At 41.7% G+C, this 22,775-nt stretch overlaps 1 protein-coding gene across 1 annotated transcript; it reads right to left on the bottom strand.

The window, feature by feature from the left end:
* Positions 1–9,379: 9,379 nt before the first annotated feature.
* Positions 9,380–17,098, bottom strand: LOC134444086 (butyrophilin subfamily 2 member A2-like). The gene is made up of 7 exons (XM_063193551.1): positions 17,078–17,098; positions 13,939–14,048; positions 13,251–13,392; positions 12,591–12,728; positions 12,117–12,168; positions 11,566–11,592; positions 9,380–10,377 (listed from the first exon to the last, which is right to left on the bottom strand). The coding sequence occupies exons 1-7, from the start codon at positions 17,096–17,098 to the stop codon at positions 9,800–9,802; spliced, it is 1,068 nt and encodes a 355-aa protein (XP_063049621.1). The 3' UTR covers positions 9,380–9,799.
* Positions 17,099–22,775: the final 5,677 nt, after the last annotated feature.

Raw genomic sequence — 22,775 nt, 5'->3', positions numbered from 1 at the left:
GAGTGTAATCAGGCTATCAGCGGTGTTTTAAATCGGGAGGCGGCCGGTTCTGTCATGGCTACAGTGCATTTGATGTAGGCTACTTTGATCAAAGGAATGTATCTGCAGTGTTCTGTCGCGGCCGGTGTGGCAGCTTTTGTGATATGCACCGGAATTCTCATCAAGCGATGTGGGACAAACAGTGTGCGAATTATCCACCGCGTTTCGGGGGGGTCTGACTTTTTGCGGATCAAATAATGACGACGAGCGGAATCGGAGCACTCAGGCATTAATATGCCTTATTATTAAATGCACACACGGTTCGCCAGTGCTCCTCAATATCTTCAAAACTAGTGAAACTGTGAGAAGGAGGGGACACCGCGACTCAAAGAGGGTGGAGGAGTAATCCTCCGACTAGATCTCTGCGCTATTTCATCCTATCTAGAACCCTGTGTGTTGAGCGTGTTTGGAAATGTAACATCTGGCGAACCCTGCGAAAATCCGCGCTGCCCTGCCCAGTCGGCGAACCCAACTTTCTACTCCACATGCATGCGGCGCGCAGCACTGTCAACAACAAGTTCAATCACGGCCAAAGTTTCTCTTTCACACACGCCTTGCTGCCGCCGAAATGTTTCCACTAGTTAGCAACAAACACAGCAGCACAACCAACTCATGCATAATAATGATGAATGATAACAAACCTAGCAACGACCCAACTTCAAACACAGATGTGTAGCTGGCTTACCAAGCCCACTGGCAAACTAGCAACTACTAGGTAGAAAGGCTAGCTATTACTATGTAGTGACAACGGAAATGCAATCAAGAAAATGTTAAACAGCAAAGTGAACCGAATGACGCCTACACAATCAAGCTGTAGGCTAAATGATAAGAATACAACAGCCAAATTCAAAACTTCTAGTCTGTTTTAAACAGTGTGCGCTTTTCCTGAGATTGAAAAGTGCCACAGACAGATCTGTGATGCTAGTACCCACGGTAAAAAATGGCTGGACTGCTACATGACGCTTCAAACAAAGTCAAAATAATAATTAGTCCTACATTTGTCACGGCGGACATATGGAAGAATCCCATTTTCCTACCTCGTTGTGGGCATGCTGCTAGCTATTGGCTCCTTGCTAGACACAGCTGTCCTTGCTTCGAGGAGTCACACCATCCATTTGCCTTCTCGGTATAATGGTATCATTCCAATTGTGCTTGAAATACATGATAAGCCATACTTTATTTTCTGATATAGCCTACATTATGTTGGTGTAGGCTATTCTGGATTGGAGCAGTCAGCCTCATTCTTTGACTAGAGCTAACTGAGACTCCTTGAAGTCCTTGCATGTTGAATTGATGGAATTCTGTTAGTTATCATTTTTTCCCCTCGGGGGAGAAAGGGATCATCACTTGTCTTGGGTGTTTGTTTACGTTCTGAGCTATAAAGTTGAAATCATATTTAAACCACGGGAATCATTCACCTTGACATAGCTCCCTTAGCTCAAATACATATTTTGAAACCGCATCAAAGCCCTGCTGCATCCACTGACAGCCTGCATGCATCCCCGTGCTGCCGATTGTGCCGAATCGAATTTTGACTACTCAACTGCATGCGCAACGTCCGCTGGTGGTACAGTCCATTGAAGGGGTGTTCGAAAACCCATTTAATTTGGTTAGTCATGCTTAAACACATTCAACAGACCATTAGTGAAAAAAAAAACTTTTTATTTTTACATAATTTTTACATAATTTGAGACCCCCCTCAAATTTCACTTTTGAGGGGGGTTCGTGGGTTATTCCGGAGGGTCGGACCCCCCCTGACCCCCTCGTATTTCGCACCCTGGGGACAAATGTATGGCAGGAACCGATATCGATATGCACCGGAATTCGGCTATATTTGATTTACCCCACTGTACGGCAGGAACCGAATTGTTACACAGGTAGGCTATATTTGATTTACCCCACTGTACCCTGTACAAGGCGGATGAGAATTCCGGTGCATATCACAAAATTGTTACACAGGTAGGCCATATTTGATTTACCCCACTGTACGGCAGGAACCGAATTGTTACACAGGTAGGCTATATTTGATTTACCCCACTGTACCCTGTACAAGGCGGATGAGAATTCCGGTGCATATCACAAAAGCTTTACACAGGTAGGCTATATTTGATTTACCCCACTGTACCCTGTACAAGGCGGATGAGAATTCCGGTGCATATCACAAAAGCTGCCGTTCCCTGGTTCTGGTTCTGTCGCGGCCGGTCCCCGCCCCTGTGCAAAAATGCCAACGCAAATGCCAACGCATGCATATCGTAAATCAACCACGTAGTTTTCAATGCATATCGTAAATCAACCACGAGACTGAAACCGTAAATCAACCACGAAACACGGGCAATATCGTGAATTCACCACGTCCTTGTACATAATTTCCCCCAGAAATTCCCCCATTTTTTTCGTGAAGACTTTACGACTGGTGCGTGATACGGTTGTCCTGTGTCAGGACTTGCCCTGCTTTAAAGTGATACTGTCCCATTTTTGGAAATAAGCTTATTTTACTCCTCCCCTTGAGTTAAATGATTGGGTTTTACCTTTCTCCTGTACTTTCAACCGTTCTTGCGGCTAACTGGTCTCATAGAACTCCATGTTAACTGCTAGCTTGGAGGTAAAATTTGCACTGCGGTACTCAGAGAACGGTTGAAAGTACAGGAGAACGGTAAAAACCCTATTATTTACTTCAAGGGGAGGTGTAAAATAAGCTTATTTCAAAAGATGGGACAGTATCACTTTAAATGCTTGACACCTGGGGTCATCACTCGCAACTGTGAGAACTGTAAAAAGAAGAAGCATGCAGGAAGTGGTGGTTCGCAGGTAGCAAGGTCATCAGACCGGCCCCAGGGGACCCCCAATGATCCAGGTACTGCCACGCACCCTCGGGGTAATGCAGGAGCGCGGCCAAAGAAGTTCCAGAGAGCTGGCGACAACATAGAGAGGAATGAGAGCAGAGGACAGAGGCACGGATAACAGCCACTGCATGGAGTAGGTATGTATCTAGTATGTGACTGTCAATGTCATCAATGTCTAGTATGTGTGTTTGGTGTTTTAGATGTCTGTTATGAATGCCTTATGTATGCCTGCTGTAGGCTGTGACAAGACTGCTATGGTGGTGAGAACAAATATCCCCTTGAGGACAATAAACGTCTATCTATTACCTGGTCACCTGACTGCATGGACCATAAATCAAAGAAAAAATAGTTGCAACACCTCCTCTGGCCACAATTTCCATACTCAACCTTTAGAGTGTTTTTTCTCTGAATTCCACCGAACGGTTAAGTTGACTTTGGGTAAGTATAACATTTGACAGACACAATGTAAAAAATGTAAAATCCCACCATGTGAAGGGTTTTTCCAGATCGCATGACATATTACCTGCCTGCATGGTCCAGATTACCTGCTCACCTGCCATCTTGTGACTCATACCTTGTTGTGCACTCTTACCTCTGCACTTGTCAGATGATTGTCAGATGACACCATAGAATGCCCCTCAGAATGTTGACACACGTGCCTATCTATAGCTTTCTGTCTCAGCCTGGTTATCCCCACATGTCTATTAGTCTAGTCACCAGAGGGAGGTCACGCGCAAGCACCCCCCTCACACACACACACTTGTTGTCGAAAGTCGAATTTTTTTTTTAGACTCATCCATGTCTAGTTCTCTCTTATTGTAATCTAAAAAAATAGGTTTCGACAACAAGTACAGATGTCAAACCTCTCTCTCTCTCTCTCTCTCTCTCTCTCTCTCTCTCTCTCTCACCTTAATTAGTTTCTATTACCGGTCACTCTGCTCACCGCTCTGTCTGATGACCTTCACCCATCTCCACTCTGTCCTGCCATGCTTACCCTCGTTTACTCTCCAGCTGCACTGCAATCACCATTAATCTTGCTCTGTATTTAAGCCGCTTGTTTTCAGTCACTCTTTGTCAGCTAATCTGCTAACCTAGTGTCGTGGATTTTTGCTGGTTCACTGACCGCCTGGGGCAGCAAGTGCCCACTGAAGTTCTGACCTCAAGCAAACGGATCCACACAAAAACACAATGTACTCAGAATTTGAAGTCGTTGTTGATGGAATTTATTACTTACAATTGCAAATAATAATACAATGCCAAACATACACAGTAATACCAATGCATGATAAAAGGAAGAAAAGTTTGCAGCCAAAAGGCCAACAGACTACCTTGTACCAACGAGCAAAGTGCTGATCAGCCCTGAGAAGATGTCTTCTGATGTGTTGGAGACAATCGTCCAAAAATCGTCCAAAAATGTCTGACTCAAATTGCTCAAGTCATTCACAGTGGCGGAACAATTGCACATAGGGCCTCATGGCAAATACAGGTAGATAGGGCCCCCATGTAGCCTGGGAAGATCAGAGTAGGGGCCCCACCTCAATAGAGCAGTGAGCTGCATATGTCACACAGCCGTTTTTACAAGTCCATTCTTAAAAAATGAGACAGATCACCACCCCTGTTTTTGGATGTGTTAAAATCAGACATTGAGTCTTTCTAAAACTGTAAATGTCATAGTGGTGAGTTCTGGCATTTTTTTGTATAACATGGCGAAGATGCCACTAATATCAGATTTTCATAGGAGCTGTGGAAGTCACACAACAGTGGGTTTTTAAAAAATCAGAAGAATACCATCCCAAATTTTGGACATGTTAAGAACAGACATCTAATCTTTCCAAAACTGTTGATAATACGGTGGTGACTCGTGACATTTTTTTTTTTAACATGGCAAAGATGGCACCATGTTTCAGTTTTTCCATTTTAAAGACTTCTAAACTGTTCATCGTAGAAGATCTGTCTTTCAACACAACATGTACAGAATGGTTGGGAACATACATTGTCCATATCAAACCTATGTCTTTGAAACTGCACTTACCACAGTCCTTCAAAGATGCCCACCAATTCTAAGGTGAATATTTTTCAAGCAACATTAAGCTCCCAGAAAACGGTGGTAAATGACAAGAGGATGTGTGAAAATCCACATTTCACAAGTACATATTCCAAATGTTACCCCTTGAAATTTGTAATGACCTACTTAAAGCAGTTTTTTAGATACAGCAATCTGAAAGTGGGCTCTCTGAGAAGTCTGTTCCAAACGAGTCAGGGGGGTACCTGACAAAAACATTTTTAACTAGAATGGGCACTCGGTAGAGCGCAAACCTTCGCCTACGCCACTTATTTTTTTTTGGCCATCTTCAGAGTGTGGGGCGTAACATTCTCCAAATTTTGGTGTTAGTTTCATTTAAATCGGACCGGAATATCGTAATATTACATATTTGGCCCAGTCTTGACCTCTTATTCAATTCCGCATGCACACGTTGTTCTGGCATATAGTGCTTGGCAAAGAAAAACGTTTTTGACCTTTTCGTGACCTTAACCTTGACCTTGGACCCAATCACTCTCAAAAAGTAATCGATTGTTCCTTGGGTCATGACCAATCATGCCAGTAAATTTCATAAAAATCGGCTGAATTTACGTTTTTGACCTTTTCGTGACCTTTGACCTTTGACCCAATCACTCCCAAAAAGTAATCGATTGTTCCTTGGGTCATGACCAATCATCCCAGTAAATTTCATATAAATCGGCTCAGTTCTGTCTGAGTTATACGAAGTACAAACAAACATTTTGACCTTGACCTTTGACCTTTGACCCAATCACTCCCAAAAACTAATCGATTGTTCCTTGGGTCATGACCAATCATCCCACCAAATTTCATAAAAATCGGCTCAGTTCTGTCTGAGTTATACGAAGTACAAACAAACATATTAACAAATAAATAAATAAATAAATAAATAAATAAATAAATACACAGCGGTCAAAACATAACCTTCGCCGACTTTGTCTTGGCGAAGGTAATTACAAAACTATGAGGAGTTGAGAGCTATAATTTTGCACTTTTCCTATTGGGACGTTTGTGAACCTCCTTGATTTTTTTTTGCCAAATCTGAGATGGTCGTGCGGGATGATTCTGAGATTTGTCGTGGAATGACCCTTATTCGACATTCTTCATCAATGGTATTTTGCTGGAGTCATCTATTTTACTGGTTAACTCCCTTATTTTTTTAACCTTATTTTGAACCTTATTTTGACCTCAAGGCTGCTTACACAAGGCCTCGACCAACTCCCCACTCCCTGGCCTCGTGTTGTTTTTCACCTCTGCTTCTCTCAAGTTCCTCGTTCCCAAGGGAGGGTAGAGAGAGAGAGACTTTATTAATCCCCAAGGGGGAATTGAGTGCCACCTGGTCATACACACAACACATAACAGGAAGACAAGACAAGTACATAATAAATAAGAGCTAAGAAAATAAATAAAAACAGTCACCCCTGTAGCCTCCTGCCTTCTACAGAAAGCAGAACTTGAGGCCTGAGAAAAGCAGAACTTAGCGCAAACTTCCATTTTCTCTACGGCCTCCCACCAGCCTGCATGCAGACATACTCAGGCCTGTGACACGCTGTGCTGGTTGACCCATCTATGGTACTGTGCTTTCTTCCCTGTGTGATACAAACCACTATTTTATTAGTTTTATAATGTTTTTATTCTGTTGCATCACCGAAAATTACCACACTAGCTAGGCTGCTTGCAAACTTGCCTGTCTGTCTACCACTTTTTCCTGTGATCTTCACCTGTCCTCGACTGCTTCACTGTCCTTCTGCCCTGGTAACCATACCATGACCCGCCTTCCAGTTCTGTTCACGTCTGCCTCTGTTCTCCTGCCCCGTCCACCCTGACCTGCCTTCCGGATATCTTGTCTTGACTGCCTCTCCAATCTCTGGCCACTGTAACTCCAGTCTGAATTCTGTCCCCTACTAACTATTGACAAGCCTGGTTTGTGCTGCTTCCTCGGATCATCTTGTCGTGTATGATCCCCCAGGACTCCGACCACCAGACTCTCTACCATCCTCTACCCAGGATGCCACTCAATCACTGGGGGACACACACACACACACACACACACACACACACACACACACACACACACACACACACACACACACACACACACACACACACACACACACACATTACTTCGGACTTACTCCCTTACTCCCCTAACCCTCAATAAAAAAAAAAACTCTTAATGCGCTTTTGGGTCCTCGTCTGTCTTGTTTCTGACAAAAATCAATACCACAGAAGAGAAAAGACAAAGCAAACAGGCCAGCGTGGCACCTAAAGCTTGTGGGCCATGAGCAACTGGAAGGAGTCACATCCACGTGCCTGTGTAGTATATACACTTGTCTGACTCCTCCCTGTTATGCACACGTGCCTGTCTAGTATCTGTCTGAATGACAAAACACGCAAACATTTCCTTCCTGTCTTGTGAACATGCATCATGGGCAGTCATGGGTGAGCGGTTAGGGCGTTAGACTTGCATCCCAGAGGTTGCCGGTTCGACTCCAGACCCGCCAGGTTGGTGGGGGGAGTAATCAACCAGTACTCTCCCCCATCCTCCTCCATGACTGAGGTACCCTGAGCATGGTACCGTCCCACCGCAATGCTCTCCATGGGGTGCCACTGAGGGCTGCTCCCCTGCATGGGTGAGGCATAAATGCAATTTCGTTGTGTGCAGTGTGCAGTTGTGTGCTGTGAAGTGCTGTGTCACAACGACAATGGGAGTGGGAGTTTCCCAATTGTGCTTTCACTATGAGCTCTGTGGTATTGATTCTACTGCTGCAGCCCGAATAAGTGTAAAAGAATGAATAATTCCAGTACAAAAACATGGGAAATTGTGGGTTTTTTTCTATAGCAGTGCCAATGGGAAAAACCTGGAGTTTGTCATGTGGCCACGTAAAATATTTAACCAACCTAAAAGTACCACTGTGAATGTGGTTATGCAATCTATGCAAAAGTCCTGGTAGTTTCCAGTACCAGTACCAATGAAAATGGATTAAAAGGCAGTTTGTTGGTTTGCAGTTCATCTTTGCCTTACACTGAACTTTACGTTTTCACCCTGCACCCAGCTAAAATGGATGTTCGTGAGATTTAACTAACTAAATCCAGTCAAGAGCTGGTGGTAGGCCTATGAGAGACACATGCTAACCATCACCGGAGATAAATATGAAAATGCAAACATGTTCTTTGAAAATAAAGAATTTATTGTGGCTGCTGTGAGCTTTTTATTTCAATTTGTACATCATTTATTTAATCCATAATGTAATTCATACAGACACATGTAGTTTACGATATTTGATGGGATATTTTTTTTTGGCACAATTTTGCATGAAATGGAACAGCTAACCGTGTTCACCAAATGTTCAGGACTGCCCATGTCATGTTGTTATGGTAACCTTTGTACTCTAGAGTACTCAACATCAAAGTAACTGGTACATTATGACAACAAAACACACATGATGACTTACATGTTACACCAACATTATATGCATGGCCACACACTGACACTGACACACATTTACTGTTAGAGACAAAGCCTGCAGCGGTGATCCAGGTCAAGTAGGCCTGCAGGTATACATGGCCAATGTAAGTGTTTTAACATTAAAGTAATGTATATATTACATAAAACACACCTAATTTGAATATCAGAACATTTTGGGACAACAACAATGAACATTTTTTGCACAAGTCATTGTACACCATTACATTTTACTCGATCACCAGGTGAAATTGAGTCACTCCATGCAAGTCCCTAAAGATGGCTAAAGTGAGAAGTTCACCCACCCTTTAAAAAAAACCCTGCAGATAACACACCCCCATATCTCTCACACAATCATATTATGTTTCAGCATTCCTATCTGACATACCTGCATTTTACTCAACCTACAACTGAACTCGTGAGTATCACAAACTCTTTCAGTGCCATCACAAATACCTCAACTACATCCAAAGAAATCTCCATATCCTACGTACGTACACTGTACATCTATCTTCTGCTCTTCTACACTGCGCAACACATGAATCAGACCTCACTTGACTCAATATGGCACCCAAGTCTCGATAAAGACGAAGATACTGTGGGATTTATAACTCAACTCAACAGTGGGGCAATTACGCACATGCTGTCTATACAAAGTACATGACAAAAACCAACAAGGTCAGCGTCTGCGTCTACGCTTTAGACCCGTGTATTGCTTGGTGCGTCCACGTGGACTAGGTCCGAAATGTCTGTTGCTCCACTTTTTAACCTCTGACTTCTGTTGTAAATTTTCGGCTACAATATACTGTACATTTTTCACACAAGTGTGACGGAGGTCATCTTGCACCTGTTCACCNCCCTCGGGGACCGAACATGCGTCCTCGTCAACTGCAACGGTTTGGCAATGGGAGACACAGTACGATACCGCTGGGCCAAGATACTAGTCTCTCGGCCCAACGGCACGAGACTGTATGAGGTTATCGGAGGGAGGTTTACCAACGTTCCACGCCAACTCTGTGCTAGTTAGCCTCTATTACACAAGCTTTGTGTGCGTCTCCTTTTTTCATTACATCAAGTCTATACAAAGTAACAATGGAAGAGATATTTTCATCAAATACAAGCAGCAGGAAGATAGGTCAATCATACAGGTTTTTTTTTTTTTACAGTTCTGCAACAATATCCTGTGGCTTTTGTACAAGGTAAAGGAATGATAGTTTTTAATCGATTGGATAAGATTAAAGAAACCATTAGATAGAGCTGGGAGATAAAAAGCATACCCAGTCTCTCGTTAAGGTGCACTTATGGTATAGCTTATATAGTGATCCACTGTTGCTTTGTACGTGTATTTATCCAGCTCTCTACTATATTTATCGAGCTTTGAGTCTGATTCATTTACAGTATAACCAGCTCCGAGTCTGTCTCGACAGTGCCAAACACAGGAAACATCTTCTCAGTGAAGGTCTCGTTGAAGGTGTAGATGTGTCTGCGCTTCACAGCATCATAGAAGGACACCTGTCCCTCCTCCATATCCAGGTAGACCCCCAGTTTGGTGAGAGGATGGGGCAGGGGCAGGTCTCTGGCAGGCACAGATAAGGCCCGGAGCTCCCCTCTCTGGAAGCGGAGGGTCCAGTAGCCTGACTGAGTGTTGAGGTCGATGAAGCCGTTCTTGGGTGCTGACTCCCGCACCACCCCCACCCTCCAGTCCTGCTTCCCAGCCACCCCCACCTCCCAGTAGGCCCTACCGGAGCAGAAGCCCTGGCTACCCTGCACACACCACCAGCCGTCAAATTTACGGGGACTTCTGCAATCGTCCCATCTAGGATTTTGTCGGTTTTCTTCAAAGTTCTTCACTCGAACGCGCTTCTTGTCAGGGGACATGCTGAAGTCAGGGTGGGCGGTGTCAGGGTCCAGGGAAACATCCACTGTAAACAAGTTGTCATAAATTAAATCATCCTCCAACACACTGTATATTATTCATACTACATCGCATAACAACATGGCAGCTCGGTACTGTAAAACATTTAAAGTTGTTTTGGTTAAAATATTTGCAATATTTCAAGGACTTTATACAGAGTGATGTGTCTTGAACTCTTACGAACATACAGTAATTAGGTCAGCCATGGGTTAGTGATTATGGACTTTGGATCAAAGGGTTGTAGGTTCAAATCCCTCACTAACACACTCAATGGCTGAGGTGCCCTTGAGCAAGTCACCTAACCTCACACTGTTCCAGGGACTGTAACCAATACCCTGTACCAAGGCACCTAACCTCATACTGCTCCAGGGACTGTAACCAATACCCTGTGACTGTAACTGTAACTGTACGTCCCTTTGGATAGAAGCAGCAGCTGCGTGTAACGTAATATCAGAGTCTTCTGTTCAGGCCCTATGGCCAATGTTGCCAGATTGGGCTGTTTCCCGCCCAATTGGGCATTTTGCAGGAAAACCTGGTCAATTTTTCCTATACTCATGAACGGCCATCCGGGTACTTTGCTCTTAAATTTGCGTTACGCCCCTTTATGGGTGAAAACAAACCGAATGTCTCATTGACTTACATGCTACATCGGCTAGCCTAAATGAACACATTCCATGCTTCAGCCACGGCTATTTGGCAATATTATTTGAACAGCCGGCAACACAATGCGTTTTCGGCACGTTGCGTGTGAACAACGCTAGTCTACAGGTCCATATCTTTCGTTTATTAAACCCCAACATCGCCAATTGACTTGCATGGGTTGCTTTCCCCCACAAATGGGCGTAACGCACATGGAAAACGTCACGCCGTTCATGAGTATAGAAATCAATAGAATTGGGCGGGATTAAGTGCTTCCAGGGGGGTTTTGAGCATTTTTTGGGCTGGAAATCATCAGCCTCATCTGGCAACTCTGCCTATGGCAGGTAAGGGCCAGACAATAACAAGATATGACAATACAAAGATGAGTCACTCATATGAGAAACTTTTGCTTTTGGTAATTTTTCTACCATGTGGGTAAGTTGGGGTACTTTTTGTTTGTCTTACCAGATGACTTATACAAAAAATCCCAGACTGCAGAGAGAGAGGGTGACAAAGGTTAGTTTCACATTACAGTATACTGTAAACAATACTNTATTATGATAATACATACCAGTGCCCATTAATGAAACCGAAACCCACGTACCTGTGTCTGGAATGTGTTCCACAGCTCCTACAAGGTCAATACAAAACATAAAGCCATATATTGGTATTCATATATTTTACACAAGTTACAATATTGGTCATGTACTAAATGCAGTAAATATATCCATATGTTTTATATGGGTTTGGGTAACAAACTTCACCACAAAGTTAAAGCAAAATATGTTGTGCATATTACATTACATATTGCACTTAGCTGATGATTTCATTTTATTCAAAGCAACTGACAATTACTATTTTTCAGGGTATTGGTTACAGTCCCTGGAGCAATGTGGGGTTAGGTGCCTTGCTCAAGGGCACTTCAGCCATGGATGGAGGGAGAGGTCAGGGGGGATTCTAACCTGCAACCCCTAGATATATATATATATATATATATATATATATATATATATATATATATATATATATATATGCATATATTTAGTATGGCTTAAAAAATCTTAGATAGGTTACAGACTTGGGCATATCTTTAAATGATTGTTCTCTATATTAGTATTCATGTATTCCACTGTTTTTGAATGTCCTTTTACTGACCTTGACTCTTGAATCTCTGTTTGGTCTTCAGCCAAAGGGGGGGAATGCCACCCTGCATTACAAAAAGATAGCAAATCATTCATTATAGGTAGAGATTACCATACCTGCACACACCGTTTTTTTGCATGCAAACTCAAACCTTCCGTGCAGATATGCACACATGCACACATGCACGCAGACACACACAATTATTAAGAATGTCTACTGGAATCAACAAATGCTGTCAAGCAAAAGGTTTCTTTGAAATGGACTTAACTGCCATTCAGCTAAATTCCACAGCTGTCAAGATTGATATACTGTATTGTTCTTCTGCAAGCATTCGCACACACTCACACACTCACATTCTCACACACACACACACACACACACACACACACACACACACACACACACACACACACACACACACACACACACACACACACACACACACACACACACACACACACACACACACACACCCTACCTGCCTACCTGTGTTGGTGTGTCTTGCAGTACACTCCACATGATGAAGTCCATGGCAGGCAGCATGTTGGCCAGGTGACCCCTCTTCCACTGCCTCCCCAGATCCTCCAACACCACCCTCACATCCTCTGATGGATGCACAGAGTCCTGGGGATATGCAAAAAAAGGGAGAGTAAAGAAAACACTCTTGTTTCAAAATAAACCGAGTGCAAAATAACCTCATTGCAAAACATACTTTGCAGTAAATTTTACTTGTATGAATGTATTTGTTAACTGCATGGTACTACTGGCCCACCCCCCTCACCCCCTCTCTGGGCACATTCAGACCGACTGAGAACCGTGCCGGTGCTCGTTCCCGCACCTAATCGCGAACTGACCGTTGTGTTCACGCCAAAGATCTTAGCGTTCACAAATCGGAAAGTTGGTTCGCAATGCAAAAGGCAAAATACTCGTTTTTTTGTCCACGAACCATGGCGACAACGAGGCTGTCAGCAGGTTCTTCCGGGTAACAGTCACGTGTGGGAAAAGTTCAGATCCCGGTATGAACTCGAGCGGTTCACAGGTAAGCACTTTAGTGCCGAAAGTAACTGGCCCGGGCACCGGCACCGGCTCCTTTCTGGTCGGCCTGAAAACCCTATTTGTGAGTCTGTATGACTGGACCATACCAACCTGGGGCTGTGTGTCCAGCTGTGTGGCCCAGGAGGAGAGCAGTTTCTGGGCCGCCTTCAGTCTCCTGTCGGCCTCCTCTGGATGGGTCTCTTTCTTCTCCTCATACTGCTCCCAGCTCTCACACATCAGGGGCTCCACAGAACTGCAATGGACACATACAGTAAGTATAGTAGGCATGAGGACGGAGTATAGGACAGGACACCAACACAACATTACTTCAGCAGAGGCACATGGGCTTGTGAGTGGACATCAAGTCACCATGCAACATGCAAAAGAGTTTCAGAGGAGTTGCAATGTTTATTATAGGATATGCTTTTAAAGTGATACTGTCCCATTTTTGGAAATAAGCTTATTTTTCCACCTACCCTTGAGTTAAATAATAGGGTTTACTGTGGCTAACTGGTCTCATAGGATTCAATGTTAACTGCCAGCTTGGAGGTAAAAGTTACACTGCCATACCCAGAGAACCGTCGAAAGTACAGTAGAACGGTAAAACCCTATCATTTAACTCAAGGGGAGGTGTAAAATAAGCTCATTTCCAATAATGGGATAGTATCACTTTAAGGAGGGCCAACTATCACTACCACTAGTAATATAGCTGGGCTAGCTCAACAGAAAATCCCCACATTGAGTATGAACAGTGTATCTGGTGCAGGCTAAATATGTCATCATCACTACACAGGTGCACTGTACCTGTGGCAGGTTGTTGAGCTCCTTGGCCCATTGAAGTATGAAGAGTCGACACTCCTCCAGGCTGTAGCTGTCGCCCTCTAAGCTACTCAGCAGAGTCTCTCCATCCTAACATAGAAACACAACACAGTTTTGGCGTCTAGCTGACTCAAATACATTACATTCTCAGTACAGCCTAACTCAGTTAAACTGAGGCACCATGATTTACCGATCCCCTATCAGGTCATGGTGCATCATGATTTATTTGTTTGTTTATTTATATTAAATGTACACTGTGTGCAAAATTATTAGGCAAACATGTTTTTTGAACATTTTGTCTTTTTCATGCAAATTTTCCAACAGCAATCTATATGAACATGAAAACCTATTTGATTTAAGCATTCCAGGTCATGTATATTTGTATAATAAGATGGGGGTGTGGTCGAAGATGCCCAACACCTTATATCAGGTGTGCATAATTATTAGGCAACTTTGTTTTCTTCTGGGAAAATGGGCCACAAAATAGATCTAACAAACTCTGAAATGTCTATAAACAATTTTGAAGTGTTCTAGAGGGATGTGGCTGTCTTGAAATTTGCAAGATGTTGGTCACGTTCGCACAGAACTATCAGATGCACCGTTACAAAGTCATCAGTCTCTTAAGAAATGTCACTGCCAAACATTGAGAAGAATTTAACGTGAAACTACAAAAAAGTATTACCCTGCAGTCCTATCATATTCCAGAACAGAAACCAACACAGAGTGTCCAGAAAAACAGGGTATTGAGCTCTCAGAGACATGGCCAAGGTAAGAAGGGATGACACCAAACAACCATTCAACAAGTTAATTAATGCAAAACGGAGGCAAAAATACCTGGGGACAAAATGCTTGGAATGCTTAAATCCAATAGGTGTTCATGTCCATAAAGTGTGGTGGCAGACAATATGCATAAAACGGACGATATTGTCAAAAAACTTGTTTGCCTAATAATTCTGCACACAGTGTATTTATTTATTTGCAAAATACCCAGCAAAAGCAAATGCCATTTTACTCTTCTGTAACAGAATTTTGTGGGATCTTCTCAAGGTGAGGTCTTAACCTACTAAAATATTTATCACCATGTCCTGTTCCAGCCACCATGATTGATAGCTTAACGGGTATTTGCTTGCAGTTTACTGCAGTTTATTGCTCATTTACTTTACAAGGACACACGGATATCTGTAACAGGAAACACCATCTTTACCTCCGCCAAGGAGGTAATGTTTTTGGTCGCGTCCCAGGTGAAAAAGTGGTTCAATTTAGTACAATAAAAGCACGACTGAAGTGTACTTAGCATGTTAAAAGTGCACTCATACTTTTTGTGCTAAGAAAAAGTATGTTTACAATATGCTTATTTAAAGTGTACTTAAAATTAGATGTAATTAAGCTGCTCTCAAAGAAAGTAGTACACTTAACTAAACATACTTGAAGTAGACTTGGAAGATGTTTGGCTAAAGTGTATTTAGAGGAATATACTAATAGTGTTCTAATAGTGAACTTACTAAAAGTGTATTTTTTAATAACATATTGCAATTGCACTTTTTTAAAGTGCACAATGATTATACTTCACCCAAATGTCTTCGAAGTGTGATTTTCTATAGTGCGCTTTAAAGTAAATCGCTTTAACATATTGCAAGTATACTTTTTCTAAGTGCACCATGATTGTACTTCACCCAAATATCTTCAAAGTGCGCTTACACAAAGTGCATTTACCCATCATGCACCATCATGCATGTCCCATCATGCACTGCACTTCTTGGAGCTAAATTTCTCAAACAGAGAGCCATTTATCTCGAAGGAATATCTTTGGTTTGCATGAAAATATTACTCATTGTTATATTCTGCGTTTATTGTAGGGTTTTTATTTTATTTTAAGTGGAACACAAAAAATGGCCATGTTCCCACCGTCAATGGGACGGTCACGTATATGTTCTGGTATATACCCCTATAGGCTCACATTACTTAATGGTGGGAGGTAAGACAGACATAGTTGACCAAACTCAAGGTGGCAGAACATAGTAAGTGTTCAAATATAGGAAGATGATAAAAAGATGAGTTGTAGTGATATGTGTATTTGAAATCTCTGTGAACCTGCAATGATTGTGAACGGCAAACATGCTATGCATGCATATCACTGATGTGACCTTTTGATGTGGTTAATGTACAAGCTCTAAGAAACAGTATGGATTATAGTATTGCATCTATGTTATTTCATTTACTTGGGAGTGTACTGTAAACGTACTTCAAGCATACCTGTTAATATATTTACAATACTTAATATGATATACTTTTTACAGACTTGAAGTGTTCCAATGTAGTCCAAAGAAGCATGAAGTTAATATACTTTTATTGAACTTCAAGTAACAATAAAATGTCATAGAAGAGTACTCCAGCACACTCTTAATGCCATACGAATGCATGAAAAGTGTGTTTGGAGCATACTTTCAAAAGTATGCTTGTAGTGCACTTAAAGTTGTCCAAAAGCGGTGCCAATTTAGCAGCCTCAGTGTGCTGCAAGTGTGCTGAAGTACTGCTTTAGTAGTGCTTCAGCGCACTAATAGTGCAATGAAGCGCACTTTAAATCGCCGAAAATAGTACACTTTGTACTTAGCACGGTCAAAAAAAGTACACTTTAAGTGTATGGGTTTTTCACCTGGGTTGGTTTGTCTGTCTATTTGTTCGTCTGTTTTTCAGCAGGATAACTCAAACATTTCTGAACGGATTTGTATGAAATTTGGTGGGGTTTTGGGAAATGACCCAAGGAAAAAGTGATACAATTTTGGTGGTGATTCGGATTACGAACCGGAACCAGGAGGACCTTTTTTTAAGATTCTTCACCATTGCTAGCGTACAAATCTAGACGCCCTTAGTGACCGCGAATTGAATTGCGGTGACAGGGTGAATGATGACATACCAATTTCTAACTCCATCTCTAACTCCTCAATTTCTAACACAAAAAGAGGGCAGAAAAACTTCAAACAAAAATCGGGTGTAGCATTGTCAAATTTTGTCAAAAATTCTCGACAGGTCTGCACTCTCAGACTGCACTCTAGTTTATAATATGCAGTAGTTGTCAGCAGGCACCCACAGATAGTATCTGATGCCACATACCTGTGTACCTGTGGCACAATACCCAACATACCAAATACCCAGACAGTCAGTCATGATCATATCTGTGATGCTAACTCACTATCTGTGATGCTGAAATGTAAGAAAAGGTCCCACCATGCATCAACTCTCTTTTTATTATTACTCTGTTTCGGCGTACTGTCGAATAACGCAGAAACATGTCTACTGTATACAGTACAGTACTGTACCTGTGAGACTCTGCCCAGTTGTCCAGCCAGGTCTCTGATGAGAGCTTTAGATTCATCAAGACATTCCACCTGCTTCTTGTCTGGCCCTGGAATGTGGAACGCCCTCTGGCAAAAACAACAAGTCTGTTCAAGTTTCAGGTTGATGGTATTTGCAAAAGGACAACTGAAAAAAGAGACGCTAAATGTCAATGAGCATGCTGTGACATGCTCTGCTGTTCTTACCTGCAGACAATCCTTTAATTTGCTGAATTTCAAATGGAGCTTCTCCACCGTTCTATGCCATAATCCAAACACAACACTGACTTACATATTCTGAGTTATGAAAAGATGTGGCAAGCTGACGTGTTTGCAGACTATCACACATTAGGGAATAAAAGGACTTTGATCACTGGAGTAAGGTGTGTCAGTGTTTTTGTACTCTTTATGTTGATCTGCTTTAGCTCCTTAAGGGATTAAATATAATAATGTGTACAGAACTATCACTCTGACATATAGGCCTATACAGTATGTGTTTTGTAATGCAAAAACAGAAGTCAAATAGCTAGGGAACTCAACAACTATGCAACCACTAGCTGTTTAGTATGACAAAACTCGTGTATTTCATGCTTGTTTACTTCATGAGAACACATCACCTGTAGGACATTGTGTTTACCTTCAGGTCACTGAGGTTGGGTTTCCCAAAAGGTTGGGAGCAGGTCTCATGATAATGACTCTTCTGTCCCCGTCTGCTGGAGCTGGGGAAACTCTTACTTGTCCCGATGCTTGCAGTATCTGAGAGAGGAAACATCACTCATACTAACTAAAAACTAAACAACCCAGACCCAGAAAACTAAAATGACCCAGACCTTTTTTAGTGTGTAACATGCAGCCAATGTACTTTCTACCTTGAAAGATAATGGAGTTTGGACTCCCCTGCTCTGCAGTAATGTAGGTTGGCCAACACACTGTACACCTGTGAACGTGCCTGTACTTGTGTCCTGCACTGTCTGAAAACATGTATAAAGACCAAAACAAATAGGCCTAACAGAATTGCATTGATGTTGCACCTGTCTGGGAACTGTAAGAGCCAAATAACTATTTCATCTTGTAGCAGGTTCATAAGCCCAACATTTTGCAACATTTTTACACAATCTTGGGCAGTGTTTTGCAGTATATGTGTGTGTGTGTGTGTGTGTGTGTGTGTGTGTGTGTGTGTGTGTGTGTGTGTGTGTGTGTGTGTGTGTGTGTGTGTGTGTGTGTGTGTGTGTGTGTGTGTGTGTGTGTGTGTGTGTGTGTGGTTAAAAGTGTTGTGCTAAATGTAATGTAATGTAATGTAATGTGTGTGTTGTTTAGACTCCTACCTGTGTTCAAGAGAATCATGATGACAGACACTTGTATCCATAGCACAGACAACAGCAGAGCAGAGTGTTCTGACAATAACAAAGACTGAGTGACTTCAGAGCTCTGTGGAAGAAAGGCGGGTCAAAAATGTGTTTACAAGCAGGCTGATTGGCTAACTTACAAATGGTTCTCCTCCATTCCGATTCGCTGGTTCAAACTTAATTTAAAAATCAACAACAACAACAAAGAAAAAAAAAAAAAAAAAAAAAAAACCCAGATACACATCACATCTTTGGCTCGTTGGGAGGGTAGCATGCAGGGAATGACAGGGACATGCAGTGGGCAGCTATAAGCAGATAACAAAGTTCAATTGTTATCATTCTTATAATGTTTCTGAAATGCACATTCAGATGATGAGCAATTACTTAATTGTAAATGGAAAATACTGCAAGGAGGTCCTGTGTAAGCCGGGATGTATTTGGTGAATGTATAGGGACCTCAAGGCTGGACTGTGATCTGTCATACAGGGCAACTTCCTGGTGGTCAAACAGTTTTTTCTTTCTTTCTTTTTTTTCTTGTGAGACCAGCAGAATAGATGGGGCGGCACATTGTTCTATCTTTTAATTATAAACAGTAGACAGTGGAATGAAACAGCCAGAATATAGTACAAAAGGGTAAGTATTAATAGCATATGGTCGAAGTGCAAAAACGATGAGTTTTGCTCCATTGCTTCTGCTTCCATCAATGTTGTTCCTACGTCGACCCACTGCATTTTTAGATAATTATAATAAGTGGGCATATTAGTAGAAATACTAGTAATATAGTAACACCTGTTTATGTTTGTGTCCACAGAACACAAGAGACATGTTCATAGTCGTTTGCTGCTCCAGATGGACATAGATGGCTTCCTTCACTCCCCTCTCAAACTGTTTATATTTTTAATGTGCTCCCCAATGTCTTTGAATTAGTGTAGGAGTATGTTCTTTGCCAGACTAATTGTTCTTCTCTTTTGGGACATGCATACAGCTATTTTGTTTTTCCCAATATACCGATCTGAACACCATTCACGGCAGCACACACTGCATATACTGTGATACAAACATACTACTATTATTACACATGTAGTTAAAGATGTAGTTAGTTACTACAATATGTAGATATACAAGTTCCTTTCTTGAGGGAAATGTAAGTACAAATGTCTCGGAGTTCATGGGAAATTCAGAATAGGCTACTGAATGTGCAAAATGTGCTGCGCTCCACAGTTTGCATTCCGCTGACATGACTTCAAGTAACACATTTACTGTGTGGCGTTGCTTGTCAGTTTGACAGTTGTTGGACTTGGTTACAAATTGCCAAGCTTCGCATCACTGTTTTGTTTGTTTATGTATTGCTGCTGTTATGGCTTGACTCGGTAGTTGCTTAGTCGACACAGTTTATCTATAGGGACGCTCTACGTGGCTCGAGTCTGTTGGATGGCTGTGTGAAACAGAAGAGGGTTACCAGGTGACACTGTTAGTTTATCAGAAGAACAATATACCCTTTCTATTGCGGTAGGCCTATACAACATAGACCTATTGATTCATCTGCAATAAGAATCCACAACGAAGGGGAGCTGAAATTGAAAGGATGAGTCTTGCAAGTCTACATGTAAAGCACAAAAAAACATTATTTACACCTGCAAACCACAATTTCAAATATCAACATATACTGCACTGAAAGAAATTCAAGTATAGCAGGATAAAAAGACACAAGGTCTAGTATTAAAGACGTGTATTATGAATGCAATTGTCCTACCTATAACCTATAGGGTTTATTCTTTGAAAGATTGAGAGCCACCAATGGTCACTTATGGGAATGTTGCTTTGGTTAGGGATTACTAGGGTTCATGTTAGAATGGAGAAGAGCCTTGACACCTTGTGCAAATCTGCAGGGACAAAATATTGCACATGACTCTGCCAACATTCTATTTCAATGTTTTCTATTCATGTACTCAGCGGTGATAGTGGAAAAAAAACCTGAGTCTGAACTTTTTCCCCTACCTTAACGACTGCGACAAAATACTGCATAGTGACATAACGTAGGCCTATTTTGACACATTATTCAAACATTTAATAGCCTGTGTATGACCATTATTCAAGCCTGATAGTAGAAGAAAACCCTGAAAATGTAACACTTTCTGAGATAAGAATAACTAATGGCTAATTATTACCAATGTTTATATTTTTGCAAACTCTGTCAAGTCTGAAAACAGGCATGGAGCCTGAAAACTATTAGCCCTGTATACTGGATGCCAACTAGCAGAGTTCGTCATAGAACATGAGTAAACGTCATTCTCGAGGCCTCATACAGGTATTGCTGATCTATCTGTATGCCAGATTACCAGTCCAGCCCCGAAAGAGGACTAAATTCACCCCTGTTCACAAGTTATTGGTTTAAGTCCACTGAGTCCAGTATGGGGTAAGGTGCTTTGCTCAAGTGCACGTCAGCTATGGATGCGTAGTGAGAGGGAATAATGAGATTTGAACCTGCAACACTCTGAGCTAAAGCCTCTTAACTATAAGGGTACGGTTGCCTCATCACCTAGATTATGATTCAAGTCTACTAAGGTTGAATTCAGCTACCGTTATGCTCGTTTGTTGCACACAGTGCACCACCAGTGTGCTGGGAAATTGGCAACCAAAGCAGCAAGCTTTGCCTTTGTTTTGTATGTGCTATGAACTGTTAATCACTGCGGTTCCCATGGCTCTTAAGGGTTGCCATGGCTAGATTGTGAGCTTGTCAAGTAAGGTATTGGTTTGTACATCCAAGATGCAGGAGAGCAGGACAAAAAGGTAACACATTGAAAATAAAGGTGGAATGTCTGCACACTTGCTCCCGTTTTTCTTTTTGGTTTTATTTTACCAAAGTGAACGTTGTTGACCTGTGTGCTCTTCATCAGACTGAGAGCACACAGCTCGAAGACGTTCACTTTGGTAAAATAAAACAAAAACAAAATGTGAGCAAGTGTGCAGACATTCCATCTTTATATTTACTTAGACTGCACGCTTGCTCATCAGCATGGTTACTTACTGTATATAGAACATAACTGTACTATAAAACATAGAACATAACTGTGCAATAGAACATATAGAATAAAACTGTACTATAGAACATGTAGAATATAATTACATGCTAATATTACCGGACAATTTGGTGAACTGACCAGATGTTTTCACTAAATATACATATAATATTATATTCATAATTAAATATATATAAAATTACTTATTGTAAAGCAGAAAGAATTCACCACACCATGAATGGGTAACCTGCCCATGCAGACTCAATTTCAAATCTGGCCATCAGGTCATTCCCTAACACTACGCCCATACCTTTTCAGACAAGCATAAAAGTATATTAGACTAGAATTGCACTCTGAGAGTGAAGACCTCTGCCAAGGAAGCTGTTTGGTAGAACATTAGACTACACCCTATTTTTTATTTTAAGTATTTCTGCCTTCTTTTTGTGGAGTTAGAAACTAACTGGAATGTGAAGATTCACCCTGTCCGCAATTCAATTTGAGATCAGTAGGGGCATGTAGATTTATAGGCCAGCAAAAGTGAAGAATCTTTTTAAAAATCCTGTTTCTGGTTCATGATCTGGATCATGGGTGCCGCGAGGGAGGGAAGGGCGTTACAGATTCTAAGGGCCTTACAGCACTGACAGGGCCCCTGAAAGGATGTTGATCACATAATTTGTCATGTTGGGGTCCAAAATTTGAATCTTTCATGGGCCCAATTTTTTTAGCGGCGCCCCTGATCTGGATAACCAGAATTTAATCACGTGTTCCTTGAGTTATTACCAACAACTGCACAAAGTTTCATCCAAATCTGTTGATTAGTTTTTTGAGTTATCCTGCTGACAGACAAACAGACAGACAAACCAACACGACCGAAAACATAACCTCCTTGGCGGAGGTAAATATCACATCAGGATAAATGTAGCTACAAGGATAAGATAATTTAACCAAACATGATGCATACAGTATTTAAGAAAGTGAATAAACAATATACATGTTGTATTATCATTATATTTATTTCAAGCATGGTGGTCATTTTCAAAGTTTATCCTCATGTCATCGTGGTTGTTTATGGTGGTCATGTAAGAGACTATAGGGATAGACATACAATGTCCATACATC

This window comes from Engraulis encrasicolus, unplaced genomic scaffold, assembly GCF_034702125.1.
Source record: "Engraulis encrasicolus isolate BLACKSEA-1 unplaced genomic scaffold, IST_EnEncr_1.0 scaffold_44_np1212, whole genome shotgun sequence".
In the NCBI taxonomy this organism is placed as follows: Eukaryota; Metazoa; Chordata; class Actinopteri; order Clupeiformes; family Engraulidae; genus Engraulis; species Engraulis encrasicolus.
Note: the sequence above shows the minus strand (reverse complement) of the source record. Positions and strands in the feature narration are given on the sequence as shown.